At 45.8% G+C, this 17,120-nt stretch overlaps 1 protein-coding gene across 1 annotated transcript in view; it reads left to right on the top strand.

Annotated features, from left to right (window-relative positions):
- The window catches only part of LOC144947360 (guanine nucleotide-binding protein G(i) subunit alpha-1), a 72,416-nt gene extending 57,594 nt beyond the window's left edge, over positions 1-14,822 (top strand). Inside the window, exons 5-9 of the mRNA XM_078876638.1 lie at positions 870-998; positions 1,307-1,436; positions 1,877-2,030; positions 3,837-4,053; positions 6,901-14,822. Of these exons, the coding sequence (XP_078732764.1) occupies positions 870-998; positions 1,307-1,436; positions 1,877-2,030; positions 3,837-4,027 (604 nt within the window). The 3' untranslated portion in view covers positions 4,028-4,053; positions 6,901-14,822. The remainder of the gene's footprint in view (positions 1-869; positions 999-1,306; positions 1,437-1,876; positions 2,031-3,836; positions 4,054-6,900) is intronic.
- The last annotated feature ends 2,298 nt before the right edge of the window (positions 14,823-17,120 follow it).

Below are 17,120 nucleotides of genomic sequence, written 5' to 3'. Positions count from 1 at the left end.
ATCACGTGATGGGCGGGGTGAGTAATGTGGGCCAAACGTGAACGAGGGGGCACGGGGGGGAGTAGCTGAGAATGTCTGGAGAGTTCCCGAAGGGGGCGTGGTTAAGGGCGGAGCCAGAGAGGGAACAGGTGCAGTGTAGCCTGGAACCGTCGGGAATATTCTGGACGTAGGGCGCGGCTGAGGGTGGAGTCAGGCCACGCCAAGAGAGATAAAAGGGAGCCCCGATCACAGATCCGGGCTGTCTGCAGGTGAAGTGGAACCCAAGTGCAATGTCTACGTCTCCGACATCGTGGGTCAGGCAGCCCGTTGGCTGCTCTGACCCGATTATAGTTATCCCGTATGCAAGAGAAATAGGTGTATTGTGGTTCCATGCCTCCTAAATAGTGTCACTTTACGGTGTTGCGTAAAGTGTAGAATAAACGTTGTTGCCTCCTAAATAGTGTCTCTGAATGACTCCCTACATTTGCATTGTCTTTGGGGTTCTTTGGTCTGACACTGGTGAAACAATGACATAAAGAAGGCTGTCTCTGGTGTAGGCCAATCGGTTGCAAAGACAATGCGTATATTATTATCAGAGAGTGTTTGTTTGCATCTTTTGCCACAAGTACGTGTGGTTAATGCGGACTTAATCCCTTGCATAAAGGGTCATCTACTTGGTGTTTGAACATCTCAACACCTCGTTGTTTCATTGCCAGGAAGGGTAAAACACCTATTCTTGTGTTCCATACTCGAACGATGTTAAAGTGGACTCCCGTCGTCGCCCTCCAGTTCCTCGTGCCCACCGGGTCGTCGTCGCGTCGCACGATAACCGACGCTACCGCTGTAATCCCCCCGCTCGCGCGTGTGTTTGGCTCGTGCGGCTTTTGCAGCTACCTGAACGACCTGGAGAGAATATCGAACCTCAGCTACATCCCCACGCAGCAGGACGTTCTGCGCACGCGCGTGAAGACCACGGGCATCGTGGAGACTCACTTCACCTTCAAGGACCTCCACTTCAAGTGAGCGGCGCCTCCAGGTCGTAGCCGCAGGCCCATCGCCATGGTAGGCCCCGCAAATGGTAAAAGGTGCAGCCCTGCAATTGCTCGCTCGCGCCCATTGCTGGCGGAAGGGTCTCCACTCGTTGAAGCTCTAGGGAGGCCCTCTCGAGCATATTTAGCACTGAACACCACACGATCATACCTGTGTGCCTATTGCTAGAGTAGCCCCGTAAAAGGTAAAAGGTGCAGCCCCGCAATTGCTCGCTCATGCCCATTGCTGGCGGAAGGGTCTCGGTGGCGATGTGAGCTGAACGGATGGCTCTGCCCAGGATGTTCGACGTGGGAGGGCAGAGGTCTGAGCGGAAGAAGTGGATCCACTGCTTCGAGGGCGTCACTGCCATCATCTTCTGCGTGGCGCTCAGCGCGTACGACCTGGTGCTGGCGGAGGACGAGGAGACGGTGAGTTGAGAGCTCGCGTCACTACCGACGTTGGGCCTCGGAAGCTATGCAGGGTTCATCCTTCCTACTACTCGGATGACGGACCGCGCAGGAAAACCGGGTGTTGTAGGTTCGGGTTGTGGTTGATGAATTTACCAAGAGACGGCGTATAATTAAACGTGGTGCCTAAGGCACCTTGCAAGATATGATATGTTAAGTGATCATCTGCCGGCAAAACCCCATAAAATTACCTCCAACACTCGCATTAGGGAATACTACTTTTTTACCCAAAACCCAATTTGGCGTGCACTTAACTTTAATTAACCTGACAAGATGTAAACGAGCCGGCCGCACATCGAACCAGCTGCTGCTGGTGCTGACAAGGCACCTCATTAGGCTGACGAATCGATGCTTGGCGCACCGCAGCGAGCTCATGTGCCCATTGTTGTTCGCCCTTGCAGAACCGCATGCACGAGAGCATGAAGCTCTTCGACAGCATCTGCAACAACAAGTGGTTCACGGAGACGTCCATCATCCTGTTCCTCAACAAGAAGGACCTCTTCGAGGAGAAGATCAACAAGAGTCCCCTGTCCATCTGCTTCGCCGAGTACACCGGTAAATCTGGCAGGCCGAGACGACCAGCGGCTCCATTGTTATCAGGGTATTAGTTGATCGTATGTCATTATTCATGGAACTTTCCCAATGCGCTGCTGGATGAAGGCCTCTCCTAGTGCCGTACCAGTCATGTGGGTTGCTTGACCGTTCTTCGGCACACTGGTCAGTGTGGGTTGCTGGAGGAGTGCAGGATGCCACTCACCATTGACCGGGAATATTGCTCAGATAACTGGGATCATAGCCCAATGCGCTCACCAAGATATCACCGCTCCCCCCCCCTCCGCCTATTAGCAGTGTAATTTGTTTACAAAATGTAACAAATAGATGGTACCATACCTCTTTGCATGTGTAGTCACTGAAACGGAGACACTAAGAGTTAGAGGCACTCTGTTTATTAACACGCACCAACGGGTTTACACTTCCAAATAATACGTCTATAGTCGACTACGGTTCCCAGTCAGGACAGTGGGTAGACTGCTTGACTGGCGATGCCGAGATGGTGAAGATGGAGACGACTGTAAAGACTCCATCAGCATGATGGGGATCCCACTCCAAACGACAGCCCCGAGGTCCCCTCTCGGGGCCCCTCTTATACCATCAGCGTGGCCTGGCTCCGTCCCCAGCCACGCCTCCTTTCTAGAACCTACCTGCGGGTTCCTGGTGTGTCCCTTCCGTGACCGTTTCCCTCGATCCCCCTCTGGTCTATCACGTGGCCTGCTGCTGTCAGGGCTGCTGTAAGCTGCAGATCCCCTTCCCCGCCAGCAGCCAGCGCTATGCTGCTACATAGCTAATTCTATGTCACTACACATGTATGTTCCGCTCAGAAGCATTAAGCATTCCATCAAATTAATTAACTTCAAAAATGTGCACAATTTTTTGTAGCATTTCCTTCATGCCATATTGCCTGCTATTTAATTCACTGTCCTTCATTCAACCCAGCGAGAGCTCTTTTGGATTCACTACCGTTTCTATTTTATGTAAATCTGGGAATGATTGTGTTTTTTTACACTTCAGCTGCTGGTAATTAACACATTTATTTGATTTGGCCTTTGACATTGACAAACACTGGCTGAATCTAGTGAATGATGGCTTGGGCTGGACACTTTTGGCTATGTATGATGCGAAATAAGTTCAACATACGTACATTCTTGACCAATGGTCAAGAATAAAGACAGCATGGCAGCCAATGGATGGGACGGGTCCGAGAGGAGGACGCCTACCGAGGAGACAGAGCACCGAAATCAGCCGGTGGGTGGGTGTCAGGTGGATTGTCGAATCGCAGGACTGCGAGAGCTGGCGGCGGCTTGGGGTGGCCTTCATCCAGCAGTGGATTGATCGTGGCTGACGGTGATGACGATGATGATGATGATATCCCGGTGAAAGTTCTTAGTGTCTGCAGAAATGGAACATCTGTCCCTTGCGGTGTCACACCTATGCGAGCGAACATAACCCTACTGTGACCATTATTTAACATCGATTTAAGTTCGTGGAATATTCGACGGTTATTTTTTTTCTCCGATTTCTTAATTAGCTTCATCGCCGTACTTGCTTTGGTAAATTGTTTCCCTTTTTGTCATTTTGGCGAGCCGGGTCACTCTCGCAAATGAGACTCATCCTGGTCACTCGAGCTGTGACCTGGCTAAACGAAATAAAAACTTGAATCCCCCTCCCCTGACTAGGGCCGCCCACACGGAGGGGCTCGGGGTGGCGTGGGCGAGCCTAACGCCAGTGATCGCTGGGTCCCCCCCCCCACTCCCCGTCTATCTTTCCTTCGCTGTGGCTACCCCCCACCCCCCCCCCCCCCAGGCTCCAACACGTACGAGGAGGCGGCGGCGTACATCCAGTGTCAGTTTGAGGATCTGAACAAGAGGAAGGACACCAAGGAGATCTACTCACACTTCACCTGCGCCACCGACACCAAGAACGTGCAGTTCGTCTTCGACGCCGTCACCGACGTCATCATCAAGAACAACCTCAAGGACTGCGGCCTCTTCTGATGCGGCCAGATCGTTTGTTCTGCCAGGTGGGGTCTTTGCAGAAAGACAAGACAAAGATCCTCCCCGCTGTTAGCGAGTCGCGCCTATGAAGGCCGGCTCGGCACACGACGGGGTGGATGGCCAATACTACGCCCGGCCGCCTTTGTCTTCCCAGTGGCAACGTTTACACACCGCACCAGGTACTCATTTGAGGCCCAGGACCGGTTCAGAAAATTAATCGGAACTCGTGTTGACCCCGAGCAAGGAATGGAACTCGGGTCGTCGGGTTCGTAGAGCAGTGCGTGAACCACGACAATGCCCGTTAGAACACCGCGCTATGAACATGGCGACCCCCGAGTTCGATTCCCACTCGCAGAAAAACATATATATCTGAACCGGTCTTGAGCCTCCCCTAGGTCGACTCAGCATTAAATTAGTATTTACTGTGGTGTATAAAAATCAGTACTGGGGATACAAAGGTGACCAGGCATGGTGCTTGCCACCTGCCCCCTCGTGCGCCATACTACCTTTGATAGGTGCTTACTAGTTTAACACGTAGGCTTTCGCGACCAATATCATCGATAATATAGGTGTTTTGGGTTAGATTGCGTAAATATGTAAATGTGACGTTAAACCCGCCACCACCGACACAGCCAACTAGTAAGTAATTACAACTAGCTTCATCAGGCGACAGACTGATAATTACTGGCGAAATGTCGTACTCAAGATTGTAAATGTTGTGGCTTGGCTCCCCAACACACCGTTGTGCTGTACTAGTGACGAATTGGCCACGTTCTGTTTACGTGACAACCCTTACTAGTTGGCTGTGTCGGATGGTGGCGGGTTTTAACGACACATTTATATATTTACACGATCTAACCCAAAAAAAAACTCCATTATAGGTGTTTACTAACAGCACTTGCTGCTGTGCCCTGAAAAGGTTGAACGGGGATTCTGTGATTTCATGGTTGATTTGTGACATGAGTGGTGTAGATAATTATTCCATTTCCACATTTCTTAAGTTACTCACACTTAACGAATATTTGTTTAACTGTATGCCATCATCATAATCATCATCCTCGGCCATGGCCAATCCACTGCTGGATGATCCTCTCCCAAGCTGCTGCCACGCTCCGGCAAGGTAATAATCCACCCGGCAACCAACTCCTCAGTTGATTTTCCTCTCAGACATTGTTGTATTCCTTGGCTGTAACTCTGTGAAGGGAAGGGATAAGGAGGGGGGAGAAGGAGGGAGGGGTAAGTGGAGTTGGGGGGAGGATGGGGAATAGGATCAGGAGCAGACCTTGTGTTCATTCATCAATTCATTCCTGAAGGCAAGATGAGTTTCCATTGCGAAAGAGCTTGTTAGCTCCATGGGCTTCACTCGGGAAACGAACTTCTAATTCGACTATTCTTGACCTACGGCTGTCATCCTCTCCAGCGACAAGTCCTACCCAAGCCCGCTTACTTTTTATACGGTTTGAAATTACGTATTTAACCTGTGTATTTTCTTTAATCTCATGTCATCCTTTCCTTAGCATAAATATTAATGGAGGCAATTTAAGTGGCGTGGCAAAGGTCTTGTTATTCATTTTCAATGGAAAAAGATAATTAGCAGTTAATTCTGAAAATTACATATTTATTTCCGATGTACACATTTGTGAGCTAATCAAAATATTTGCATAGTTATATAGTCATTTATTTTTTACATTTATTTTAACGATTGGCCCATAGAGGTTTTCTTCATTGGCTATTTTAATTATTGAAAGACGGTTGATTTCAGATGAGGCGATAAAGAATGAATGCAAAAATGTCACGGCAGCCATCGATTTTAACTTATCAGATATAACATCGGACAGTAATGAGCAACATGTTCTTCAAAGGATAGTCCAGGATGGTGACGAGAGACAATAGGTATCGTAGTACAGTAATTCAGGGCCTTTCAATGTGCTCGTTTCACAATAGACGTCATCCATGTGCATTTACAGCAAATCTGAAGGCACCTCATAAGGATAAAAGCGAGGAGAGAACAAGAATGCACAAGCACCGATCCTCTAACGCCTTGCAATGTGCTTGTTCTCGGAAGCGCGGTATTAATCGGCAGAGGTGGGACAAAGTCATTGTTATGCAAGTCCAAGTCGAGTCGCAAGTCATCAAATTCATGACTCGAGTCTGACTCGAGTCCAAGTCACATGACTCGAGTCCACATCTCATAGGTGGGACAAAGTCATTGTTATGCAAGTCCAAGTCGAGTCGCAAGTCATCAAATTCATGACTCGAGTCTGACTCGAGTCCAAGTCACATGACTCGAGTCCACACCTCTGTTAATCGGCGATAACAACGTCGGCTTCGAGTCACAAAACGACGTGACGTCGCATGGCGCACGGACGCACGACGTGGCGAGATGACATCACAAAAGCTTGCAAATGAGGCTGCTGATTTGACCGAACATTTGATTAATGTTTCACAATGTGGCGAGCGTAGTGGAATGAGGTCACTTACACGTGTGATCCAACAGACGAACTTAAGACGCGATCGTAATCTATGAATCGACGCTTTGTTTGAGCACAGTCCCATTTGCCGTGAGATTCGTATTGCTAGCAGCCGGTCCAAACAACTAGCGAAGTTCGATTCCCGGGCAAGGCTAACGTCAATGGTGAGCGATGTCTGAACCGATTCTGGGGACCCCCTTTCCAGCCTGCACTGACCAACACAGCTTGGTGACGCCTTCATCCAGCAGTGGAATGACAAAGGGCTGTAAAAAATAAAATAAAATTCAAATAATGTCGTCAAAGGATTGATTCGTTACTGATCGAACGCTGTCGTGTAATGTTTGCCAAAAGACCCTCGCTAGCCTAGGCATTAAAAAAATCCCCGTTTCCTTTTATTTACAGATTTGAATCCCCACCCCCACCCCCCAAATAAAAAAAGACTGGTGTATTGCTCTGGAGGAAGAAAGGATTGTGAAGAACGCTACCAAACACTCTTTCCTACTCTTCGCGTCGTTCCCCAGCCTTCGTCGCTGTTTTTGTGAAGTGCGCGTTGCTCCAAGAAGTTTCTGCCCCGCGCCCGATCAGTCGCGATCGTTCTCATTGCTCGCTTGTGTAATGCAATGTTTTATGAGCGGCGTTCGGATGGAGTCTGTCTTCCCCCACCCCCTCTCCCCCAGCACTCCCCCCCCCCACACACACAATGGCAACTCACGATTGTAGTCGGTTCGTGTTCAAAACGGGCCCAGCACAAGTACTCGCAGATGGAAAGAAGAAAAGACAAAACGAAACGTGGGCGCAGGCGACAAAGCTTTTGCCCATGGCGTAACGTCGCCGCGTTCGGGGGGGCAGCCGGGGGGGTGTACACAGCAGTGACGTGCGGTGAGGTCAATGGCTGGGGATGCACTGGCTCGTGTCAGAGCCAGATTCACACACTGAGGGGGGCGTGGCCTCACGGAGGGGCGTGTCCTCACTGAGGGGGGCGTGTTAAACACGTCTTTCTCAGTGAGGCAGATGTGATAGCTGCTCCCCTGGTGCTTTTTCATTGCAGTTTCATGACGAGACCAGCGAGCCTAAATATCTTTATACATATACGTGAAATAAGTTACCTGGAGTATGGAAGGCGAGGACATGAAACGAAGGGGTCTACAAACATTACATTGGTGACCAGGGGCGGTTTCTTCATTAGGGCGATTGGGCGACGCACCACCAATGTCATTCAACCACAGAGTCACGCTAGCCGTCACTGTGCCTCTGGATATAGTCCAATCAGCGTCATGTCACGTTCTGTGGAGTACCGCCTCTTTTTGGGCGATTTCACTCCGGCTGAGAATCGCCCCGAGTGGCCCCATAGACTTACATTCAAAGATGTTTTTTTTCGAACGGGGGGCGCTGCAATGCATTCTCTATGGCTTCCGGGAGGGCCGCACTAACGTGCTTACGTCATCATACGTAAGCACGTTTCATCCAGCAATATAATTTGTCGCCACCTAGTGGAATCTTTAATAAAAGAAACTTGAGTGGATTGTATTAATAGTGAGTATAGAAACAAACAAGATGTATTGTAAGAGTCACTTTATTTTTCATTAATATTAAAGAAGTGAAGTTGCCTTTACATGCTTAAGCTGTTAATTTATCCATTGCATGGGTGGACCTTATCCTTATCAATCATCCAGACATTTGCCCCCCCTGAGAGATTTTGCAGGAGCCGCCACTGTTGGTGACATACTGAGGTAGTAACAGGCACGCGCTTATTTCCCGCGCTCCATCCAGTTCCTGAGGGGTTGCGCAATCAGAGGGGAGGCTGAGCCCGTCGCTGCCTCACCTCTCGTCTCTTCCTGTATTTGCAGCGGAGCTCCGCAAATTTGGGCGATTTTGACTATAAAAATGATTGGAATCGTACATAAATGACATTTATAACACAGATCAGCGGAAAAATCTTAATATTTATTTTATTTGATTATTCTTTTTTTTTCGTAACAGCCATTCTCATTGGAGTATGACAGGTGAGGCTCTGCCTCCCCTGCCTCCCCTGACCGCACGTCCCCGGAGTGCACTCTGCTGAAGGGGCCGCGCATTCGTCCTTCGCGTCGCACACAAAGAGAAGCACAACGGGCGCTGCGCCGACGTGGCGCTGTTTCTGTCACACACAACCCTGCGGGACGTCGTCGAATCCGTAGCGCGCTCCTTCCGCGTGTGTCCGTTCGCGTCGCCCTCTCAAAGCGCCGGGTCTCTGCCGGAGCGGTTGTGACAGTGTTATGCAAAAAAAACCAAATCGCGTCGTTACATTTTAGTTTTCTTTGTGAACCAGGTGGGTTTTTTTTTCCTCCGTGGTAGAAACCCCGAAGAGTGTTGCCATGGCTTTTAGCTATCGCTTTGTTTAACGAGGAGCAAAAAAAAATTACAGTATTGCCATCTTCAACAAATGGTTGTTTCCGTATTCTTGGTACAATGTGGTTGTTATACTACTGCTACTTGTGATATGATGTATCTACAGTGAAGCAGTTGGCACCATCAGTCACCTCTGTTTCTGGAATGTAAAAAAAAATCTCTTTTTAGCCACAGGAAACATTATTATGACGTTATCGTGTGGCTTGATGGAATTGACTGGATAAATGCATATATGTTTTTAGTATTAGCGTACCTAGCTTAATGACAGTGTAAATATGGTGAAATTCTACTGTGTAGGTTTTCGCGCTTGTGCTGTAGAGCTCTCCGATGTGTATTGGGTTTGTATCGTGCCGTGTCCAGCACGGTGTCCGACGTGCTGGGAGCAGAACGTTTATCAAGAAGCGGCAATTCCCAGAGGTGTGGACTCGAGTCATGTGACTTGGACTCGAGTCAGACTCGAGTCATGAATTTGATGACTTGCGACTCGACTTGGACTTGCATAACAATGACTTTGTCCCACCTATAGAGATGTGGACTCGAGTCATGTGACTTGGACTCGAGTCAGACTCGAGTCATGAATTTGATGACTTGCGACTCGACTTGGACTTGCATAACAATGACTTTGTCCCACCTCTGGCAATTCCTGATACCATATCGGAGAGCTCGGAGTGAAATTGGCAACACCCTTTTAAAACAGTGACACGATGTCCTGCTATCCCCCCCCCCCCCCAAAAAAAGAGTATAACTTCAAGTGTGAGCAGTGTAGACATGTAAATTGAGACATTCCTCTGAGCATGTGCATTTTGTCACGTTGTCTTTTGTATGATTATTGCGAGCAAACGACTTTGCATTTTCACGATGTGTGCGGGGCGCTCGGCATCATCAGCGTCGCAATGGGCGTGGCTTGTGTTGGGGGGGTTTCCTGCCTTCGGAAGGCCGCCATTTTTAAAAGACCCGAAGTTAGCGACCACAAAAAAGTAAGTCAATTACAATCTGAAGTCGATCAAGCGACTAATCGTCCCAGCTATGAGTGGATATTTTCCAACACTAATAATTGGGGTAGAATGTACTACCTTCTTAACATGCGGTACAATGCAATTTGACGGTATTATTAAGCTGCCCATTACATACCCCGTATAGGTCTAGGCTGCATAAATCTTATGTAGCACATTCTTGTCAGTGTGTTTTGACTGTATCACATGGGTGTTTGGATTTCCGTTTTATGAACGCTCGGTTTTCCGACATTTCGCGTGGACGCAATTGCCAAACTGTGGACACTTTTCGATGATCGAAATCGAATTTCTGCGTTCACGAAATTTCACTCCGGCCACTCGCCACAAGATCATCAAAGGAGAGTCACCCCGGACGCTTCGCGTCATCGAGCCGCGACAGCGTCACGGTGTCCCTGCAGCAGTGCAACGGTGACGCCACCGCATCTCGCCTTGCCCGTCATTCCAACGTGCAGATCTTTTGGCGAAAGGTCCCTTTAGAGGTTAATTATTTTAAATTATTCATTAATTTGAATTATTTATGTGTTCATTATTGTAAAAAAAAAAATATTGTGAAAAGTGATGTAGGTGTATTATACATTTAGGTTAGGAGTAGAGGTGGGATGACTGTCCGAAACACACCCATAATTCTTAGTATTAAATTAATGGGTGAAGCCATTCCGATTTCGAATGTTTCGTTTTACCCGTGTTTTTTTGATGAACGCATCCCTTTCGTAAATTGAGGGATACCTGATTTTGGAAATTGACAAATGGTTAAACGAGCTCGTAGCCAATTCTATGCTCTTAAGCATACTTAAACACCGTTCTTTTTTGCCCCACAATTGGGCAACCAGGCCTCTGTTATTTGAGCAGCATAATGCTGATACTCGCTGCATAATAATGCCAATAGTAATACACACTCCCAGTCCATCCACTGCTGCATACCATCGCATGTGCTGTTGGCCATGTGGGTGGGTTGACAATACTTCATCGAGCTGGTCCTCTGTGCGGGTTGGAGAAGGGGGGTGAAGGAATGGCGTGGGAGTGCCGGATTGGTTGAGCTATAACTCGCCGTTGATGTTAACCATGGCCGGGAGTCAAGCTCATTTCACTGGGTTCAAAGGGCAACCGGCATACTCATCACCTCCGATTAGCAGGGTTAACTACGCACAGTGCGAAATAAGTTCATCATACATCACTACATCACTGCATTACCGCTGCATCTGTAGCTGCTGAATACATTGGAGTAATTAGCACGGTCACATGAAGTGAGTTTTTTTTCTCACCCATACGTGGGCATTTATACCAAGTAATTATATACTCTCTGCTTCTTTCGGTAAAGTCACGTAGATAGAAAAAAAAATAACAAAAGAAAAAAACGACGTTTCGGTCGCAACACAAGCGTCCGTCTTCAGGTGAGAAAATGATCTGCAGGAGTGAACTTCTGCAGCCACGACTCGACAAAACTCCTCCCCCTCCCCCCCGTGCCTATATGAAGCCACAACAGCAGATAACGTTCTCACCTGAAGACGGACGCTTGTGTTGCGACCGAAACGTCGTGTTCTCTTCTGTTATTTTTTCTACCCATGTGACTTTACCGAAAGAACCAGAGAGTATTGATTCCTGCAGTCACGAAAGCTTCAAGTCAAGACCAAGTAATTCTGTCCAGTATGTAATGACAAATATGCCTTGGTTCTAAATGGCATTAGGTGAGGACGATAATGATTATGGTGACGATTGGTTTGTTATAGTTTAAATGGTCATTAATACTCCAGTTCTATGAATAATCTTGTATATTTGTCACGCGTGTTTTCTTAAACTGTACTGTATTAATATGGTGATGGTTGATGCTGCATATAATGAAGTATGTTGTGATGTACAAAAATATAGTTTCGGCTAAAACGCTCACCTTTCTTTTTGGTTATGATCCGTGCTTAATATATATACACGAAAGGTGTCGAATTACTTTTAAGACTTGTGGAATATTTTACGACGAGAATTGGAATGAAAAAACAATTACACTATACTCTTTGGTTCTTTCGGTAAAGTCACGTAGAGTATGAATTCCTGCAGTCACGAAAGCTTCAAATCAAGATCAAATGACACTATGTAACGCGTCGCTTTGAAACGATCGTGGAAGCATTGCACCAGAGCAGGTTGACACGAAACGTCCTGGTGCAATGCTGCAGAGGTGGGACAAAGTCATTGTTATGCAAGTCCAAGTCGAGTCGCAAGTCATCAAATTCATGACTCGAGTCTGACTCGAGTCCAAGTCACATGACTCGAGTCCACATCTCATAGGTGGGACAAAGTCATTGTTATGCAAGTCCAAGTCGAGTCGCAAGTCATCAAATTCATGACTCGAGTCTGACTCGAGTCCAAGTCACATGACTCGAGTCCACATCTCATAGGTGGGACAAAGTCATTGTTATGCAAGTCCAAGTCGAGTCGCAAGTCATCAAATTCATGACTCGAGTCTGACTCGAGTCCAAGTCACATGACTCGAGTCCACACCTCTGCAATGCTGTGCTCTCTCCACATCGCGTAACATGTTGCACGTCCTGCGGTGCTGCATACGTTACGTGTTTGCGTTGTAGCTGGCGTGTTCACAAATGCAAGGGAGCACAATCGATTGTTTTAGAGATGTAATGGATTCTTCTTCATTTAATTGGTGGCGGGCAGAGATCTGCCCAACGCCTTGTCAAGGAGGACAAAGCATATACGTTTATTGAAACGTGATAACCCACACATAGTACCGTTTCATTGTTACGGCTGTGCTGTACAGCTTGAGTTACGTGTTTTCAGGTCGTACCACGTGTTTGTTTGGCATGATGCCTGACGTGCTGGGCTGCGAGCTTCTTCGGGAAGTGAGCGTTGTTCTTCTTCGGTATCTGAAGCTCACAGCACGTGCCACGAAACGTCAGACATAATGCCGAACAACATAAAACACATCTGATGGGTTCTGGAAGAACCTCACTTGAGTCTCGAAACTCGATCAAGAGGGCCCTGCTTGGGTTGTCTGGCCACGAGTTTAACATTTTTTTTTGCATGGGGAGAAAATTGGGAGTGATTAAAAAAAAATACATTTATAAGAGAATAGCACTCAAATTCCTTATTGACAGGACTGCAACCGACTCACTGGACTCACCCCTAAATGTTCCTCGCTGCTAATTAAATACACCTCAAGTTAATTAATTACAAACATGCTTCTGCCTCAAGGCGGTTGATGGTCTTGTTTCCATTTAGTCGTTTATTTTTTCAATTAAAAATAACCATGCTGTCGGTAAAAATGCCACGAGGATGAAGAATAGAACTTGAATCTCACAAAGCAGTGCGCTCCGTGCGTGTCGGACAACAGCTGCCGACAAGATTTTGATACGAGACTTTTCCCAAATTATTTTCTTTCGTATCACTTGTGCAAGTAGGTTAGATGAAACGTTCTAGGACTGTCACACGACAGTCAAACCACCATTCTTTTATTCTCAAGAGCTGGAATTCGGAAGAAATAAAGTGTAGAAACTAAACGTTATTCGGTTGGGTGTTTATTTTGTTGTTGTTGTGCAGTCACTGACGACCGGTGTTTCGACCATCAACTCGCTGCACTTGAGAATACCTTTTTTTTTTTACAAAATCGCTGACAACCGAGACGTGAATTTTTGATCCGGGGATTTTTCGACGGTGCCGGCTCGGTTGCATTTTGGCAGACGAAAAGCCAAAAGTGGCATTGGAACCTGCGGTGGCTATCGAATCGCCAACCTGTGGAGCACATCTGTTCGGCAATGCCCCATTGAGTCGTGACCGGCGACGATGAAGACGCTGACGCAGCTAAGGAGCGGTAGAGTTGGGACTCGACCGCTCCTTAGCTGCGTTTGTTCATGTGACTTAATATGAGTTCATTATGTCATAACCCATTCACGGTCTCACGGTTAAATCGCATTATTAGCTGTTATTGGCCACGACGAAATTGGAACTGCCGCAGAGGTGCCACCTTAGACGGTACCTACAAGTGAGACGTTAAACTGGACATCTGTGAACAACAGCGCTTTATAGCTCATCGGATTTCTCCAGGTATACATAAATATTCAGATTGTGATGTATTCGTTGGCAGCGTCTCAAGACATTCCCAATGTCGCTCCCGTCGCCCTCGTTTAGATCACCAGCTTCGACATCAACACAGAACGCTGCCAACAGATGCCTGGGGGTCAGCATTGAGGTCTACTGACCGACATGAACCCCGAGTTGTATTAATAATGCATTCTGAAAATACCGATGTCAATGTATTCCAGAATATAATGTGTTTAAGATTGTATTGGGAAGCATGTACATAAATATATATTTTTAAATTGTATTTTCCCCAATTTAGTGATGACATTGGTAATTACTCAAGTATTTCACAAAGCGTTGGCTAGTGATTATTTAAACATGTTTTACCCCTAAATAATATAAAAATGTTTCGTTAGTATTTTAATTGTACTCATAAAAAATATTTCAGTTCTGAAAGTGACATTTTCCACGGCTTAAAAAGACGCTGCAAGTTGATATGCAGCAGAGTATTTGAGTCTCTCCTCATCTCACATTGTCTAGACATTATTTGCCACTAAATGTGTTTTTTAGCGTTATGTAGAAAATGTATCTTTTGTGCCTTAATTTTATCGGGATCTCTACGCTAATAAACGTTACGATGGGGGTTTCTTGTCATTTATGGATCTGATTAATCATGGAACACAAGACTTGTGTATTTGTGAAATATTTTAAAGCCGAAAGTAATTTCATTCGAAAGGAAGTGCAGTTTGCTGTTAATGGGTATCGTAACACTAATGCGAGACGTTAGCAATGTACTCAACATTTCAGAATACAATTCTATCTTTTTTTAGTTTGAATGCTTGTTTACAGAATTATCTTTGCTTTCTTTAGTTATTACTGAGTCTGTAAGGCATTGAACAAACTTGTTTTATTTTTGCTGTGTTGCTACTGTAGCCGTTAATTCAGTAAAGTCTTTAAACATGAAACGTCTACGCATGTTTCTTACACGTGCGATGATCTAACCTGGTTCATATTTTACTTCCACACGAATTATTAGCGGCGTGGTGGCGCAGTGGGTTAGCACCGCACTGTGACCCCAGCCACTTGGGTTCAATCCCTGACCACGGTTAAGAATCAGCGGCACAGTTGTGTGGGAAACCGATCCTGGGCCCCCTATTTCGCCAACCCGCACTGAACAGCACGTTGAAGTATGGTCAAACATCCAGCATGCTACCAACAAGACGCACATTGACAAAGCGGTTCAAATAATGTTATTATTGGTATTTAAAAAAAAACAGCACTTTTTTTAAAAAGTAAAACTGTTAAGCTTAAACCTTTCTGCTCAAATACATTTCCCCGTAAGATTTTTCGGTGCAAGAAACACGTGACCAATTCACTCGCAAAACTTCAAAACAATTCACGTGACATTTTACCATAAGGTACATTATGTGAAAAAGGAAGTAATTTCTTTTTTCAGGGTCAAAGAGATTGCCAAGCAATTGGTTCTTGAGCATGCGGTAGCTGGAGAAATGCTCACATTCCAATCAATCTTCTATCTGATTGTTCCTGAGCCAAAGCTGCCCCTTTTTTTCTTTTATCTGCCACAAATTTCTGGGGATAATTGAGCGGCTCACAGGACCGGCGTTCTTTTCGGGTGTCTCATTTCTCCAGATGGAACGGTGATATTCCCCCCGATCGATGCACGCCTCTACATCAAGGAAACAGTCGAGTGGACGGTGGTGCTTGCTTGCATCATGCGCATAAAAAAACAATCTGGCTTGCTTTAACCTTTAACGCGTGAACCTGGCCAACAAATGTAAATTCCTTGGTGACGGTTAACGTCAGTGGTGAGCAATATCTGAACTGGAACTGGGCCTCCGGGCAGCACTAGCTGACAGGGTGAATCACGGTAAAACAAGCCCCTCATGACTGGCAAGTGTGGGGAGGACCTTTATCCAGTAGTGAAAAAAGGCAGATGGATATAATTTAAAATATACCATATTATAATGGTCACAATATCACGGGTGGGACCAAATAACCAAATTGCTCCCCTCGCGATTCAATTAATAACTTTGGTTCTGGGTCGCAATTCAATTTGCGGTGAACATCGTGGACTTTAGTATGTCTAAACAAAAACATTTTACTTGAAAATTCGGGCATGAAAACCACTCGCATCCGCCTCTTAATGACATAATTTCTATTAGCATCCATAGAGGTCAACATTATCCTGTTTTTCCCAGTTGCATCCCAGGAACAACTATTTATTAAACGCATTCATCTTGAGCCCAACGTTTCAGGCTTATCTGTTAATTTCCTAAATGATTTCCTGTGCTTAAAATCACATTTGTTGCTATACATTCCCACACCTCCCATTAGCACGGTTGGCTACGTATGTTGCGAAAGAAATTCAACATCCACGTACATACATGTTTTCTTCATCGCTCGCAGGATCTCGTACAGTTTTTAAAACTATCTTCATTATAAATAATGAAGAAAAAACCCGGTTTATGTCACTATGGAATATAATATATATCTTTTTTCTTTCGGCCTTTGAACATTCTCAACCAATTCTACAGTAGCAATTGTTGAAGCGTTATTCTCATCCCAAAAAAGAAATCCCAGTATGACAGCACAATGCGTGTTGTACCCATGTCACTTGGAGTTTAATGTCTTCTTATGCCTCTAATACGCACATTGAGGATGAGAGAGAGTGATGGATTATAGATGCGGCTAGTCAAAGTTAAAAAGGTGGATTATAAATGTCTTGCAAGCGTAGCATTTCTAGAATTATGATACATGGTCCAAGGCAAGAATGCCCTACATGTATTGAATATTCTTGTTTCTTTCGGTAAAGTCGCGTAGAAGGAAAAAAAAACATAAGATAAAATTCTCACGACGTTTCGGCCACAACCCAATTTTATCTTATTATGTTTAATTTTTATTATTTTATTATTTACCTTCTACGTGACTTTACCGAAAGAACCAAGAATATGAATACATGCAGTCACGAAAGCTTTAAATCGAAAAATGTCCGGAACAGTAAAATATTAATCTAGCAACACAACATACTTTAATATAACTTTACACATGTTTTGCTTACATTCACTTTGCAATGACTATCCGACTCTGCACAGGTCTAAGCCTATTTGGGTATATGTTTACTATACTGGATATACATTCCCATAGATGCCTATGTTAAATTATTTAATAATTATAGATTTC

Source organism: Lampetra fluviatilis, chromosome 44 (genome assembly GCF_964198595.1).
Source record: "Lampetra fluviatilis chromosome 44, kcLamFluv1.1, whole genome shotgun sequence".
NCBI classification, from domain to species: domain Eukaryota; kingdom Metazoa; phylum Chordata; class Hyperoartia; order Petromyzontiformes; family Petromyzontidae; genus Lampetra; species Lampetra fluviatilis.
Note: the sequence above shows the minus strand (reverse complement) of the source record. Positions and strands in the feature narration are given on the sequence as shown.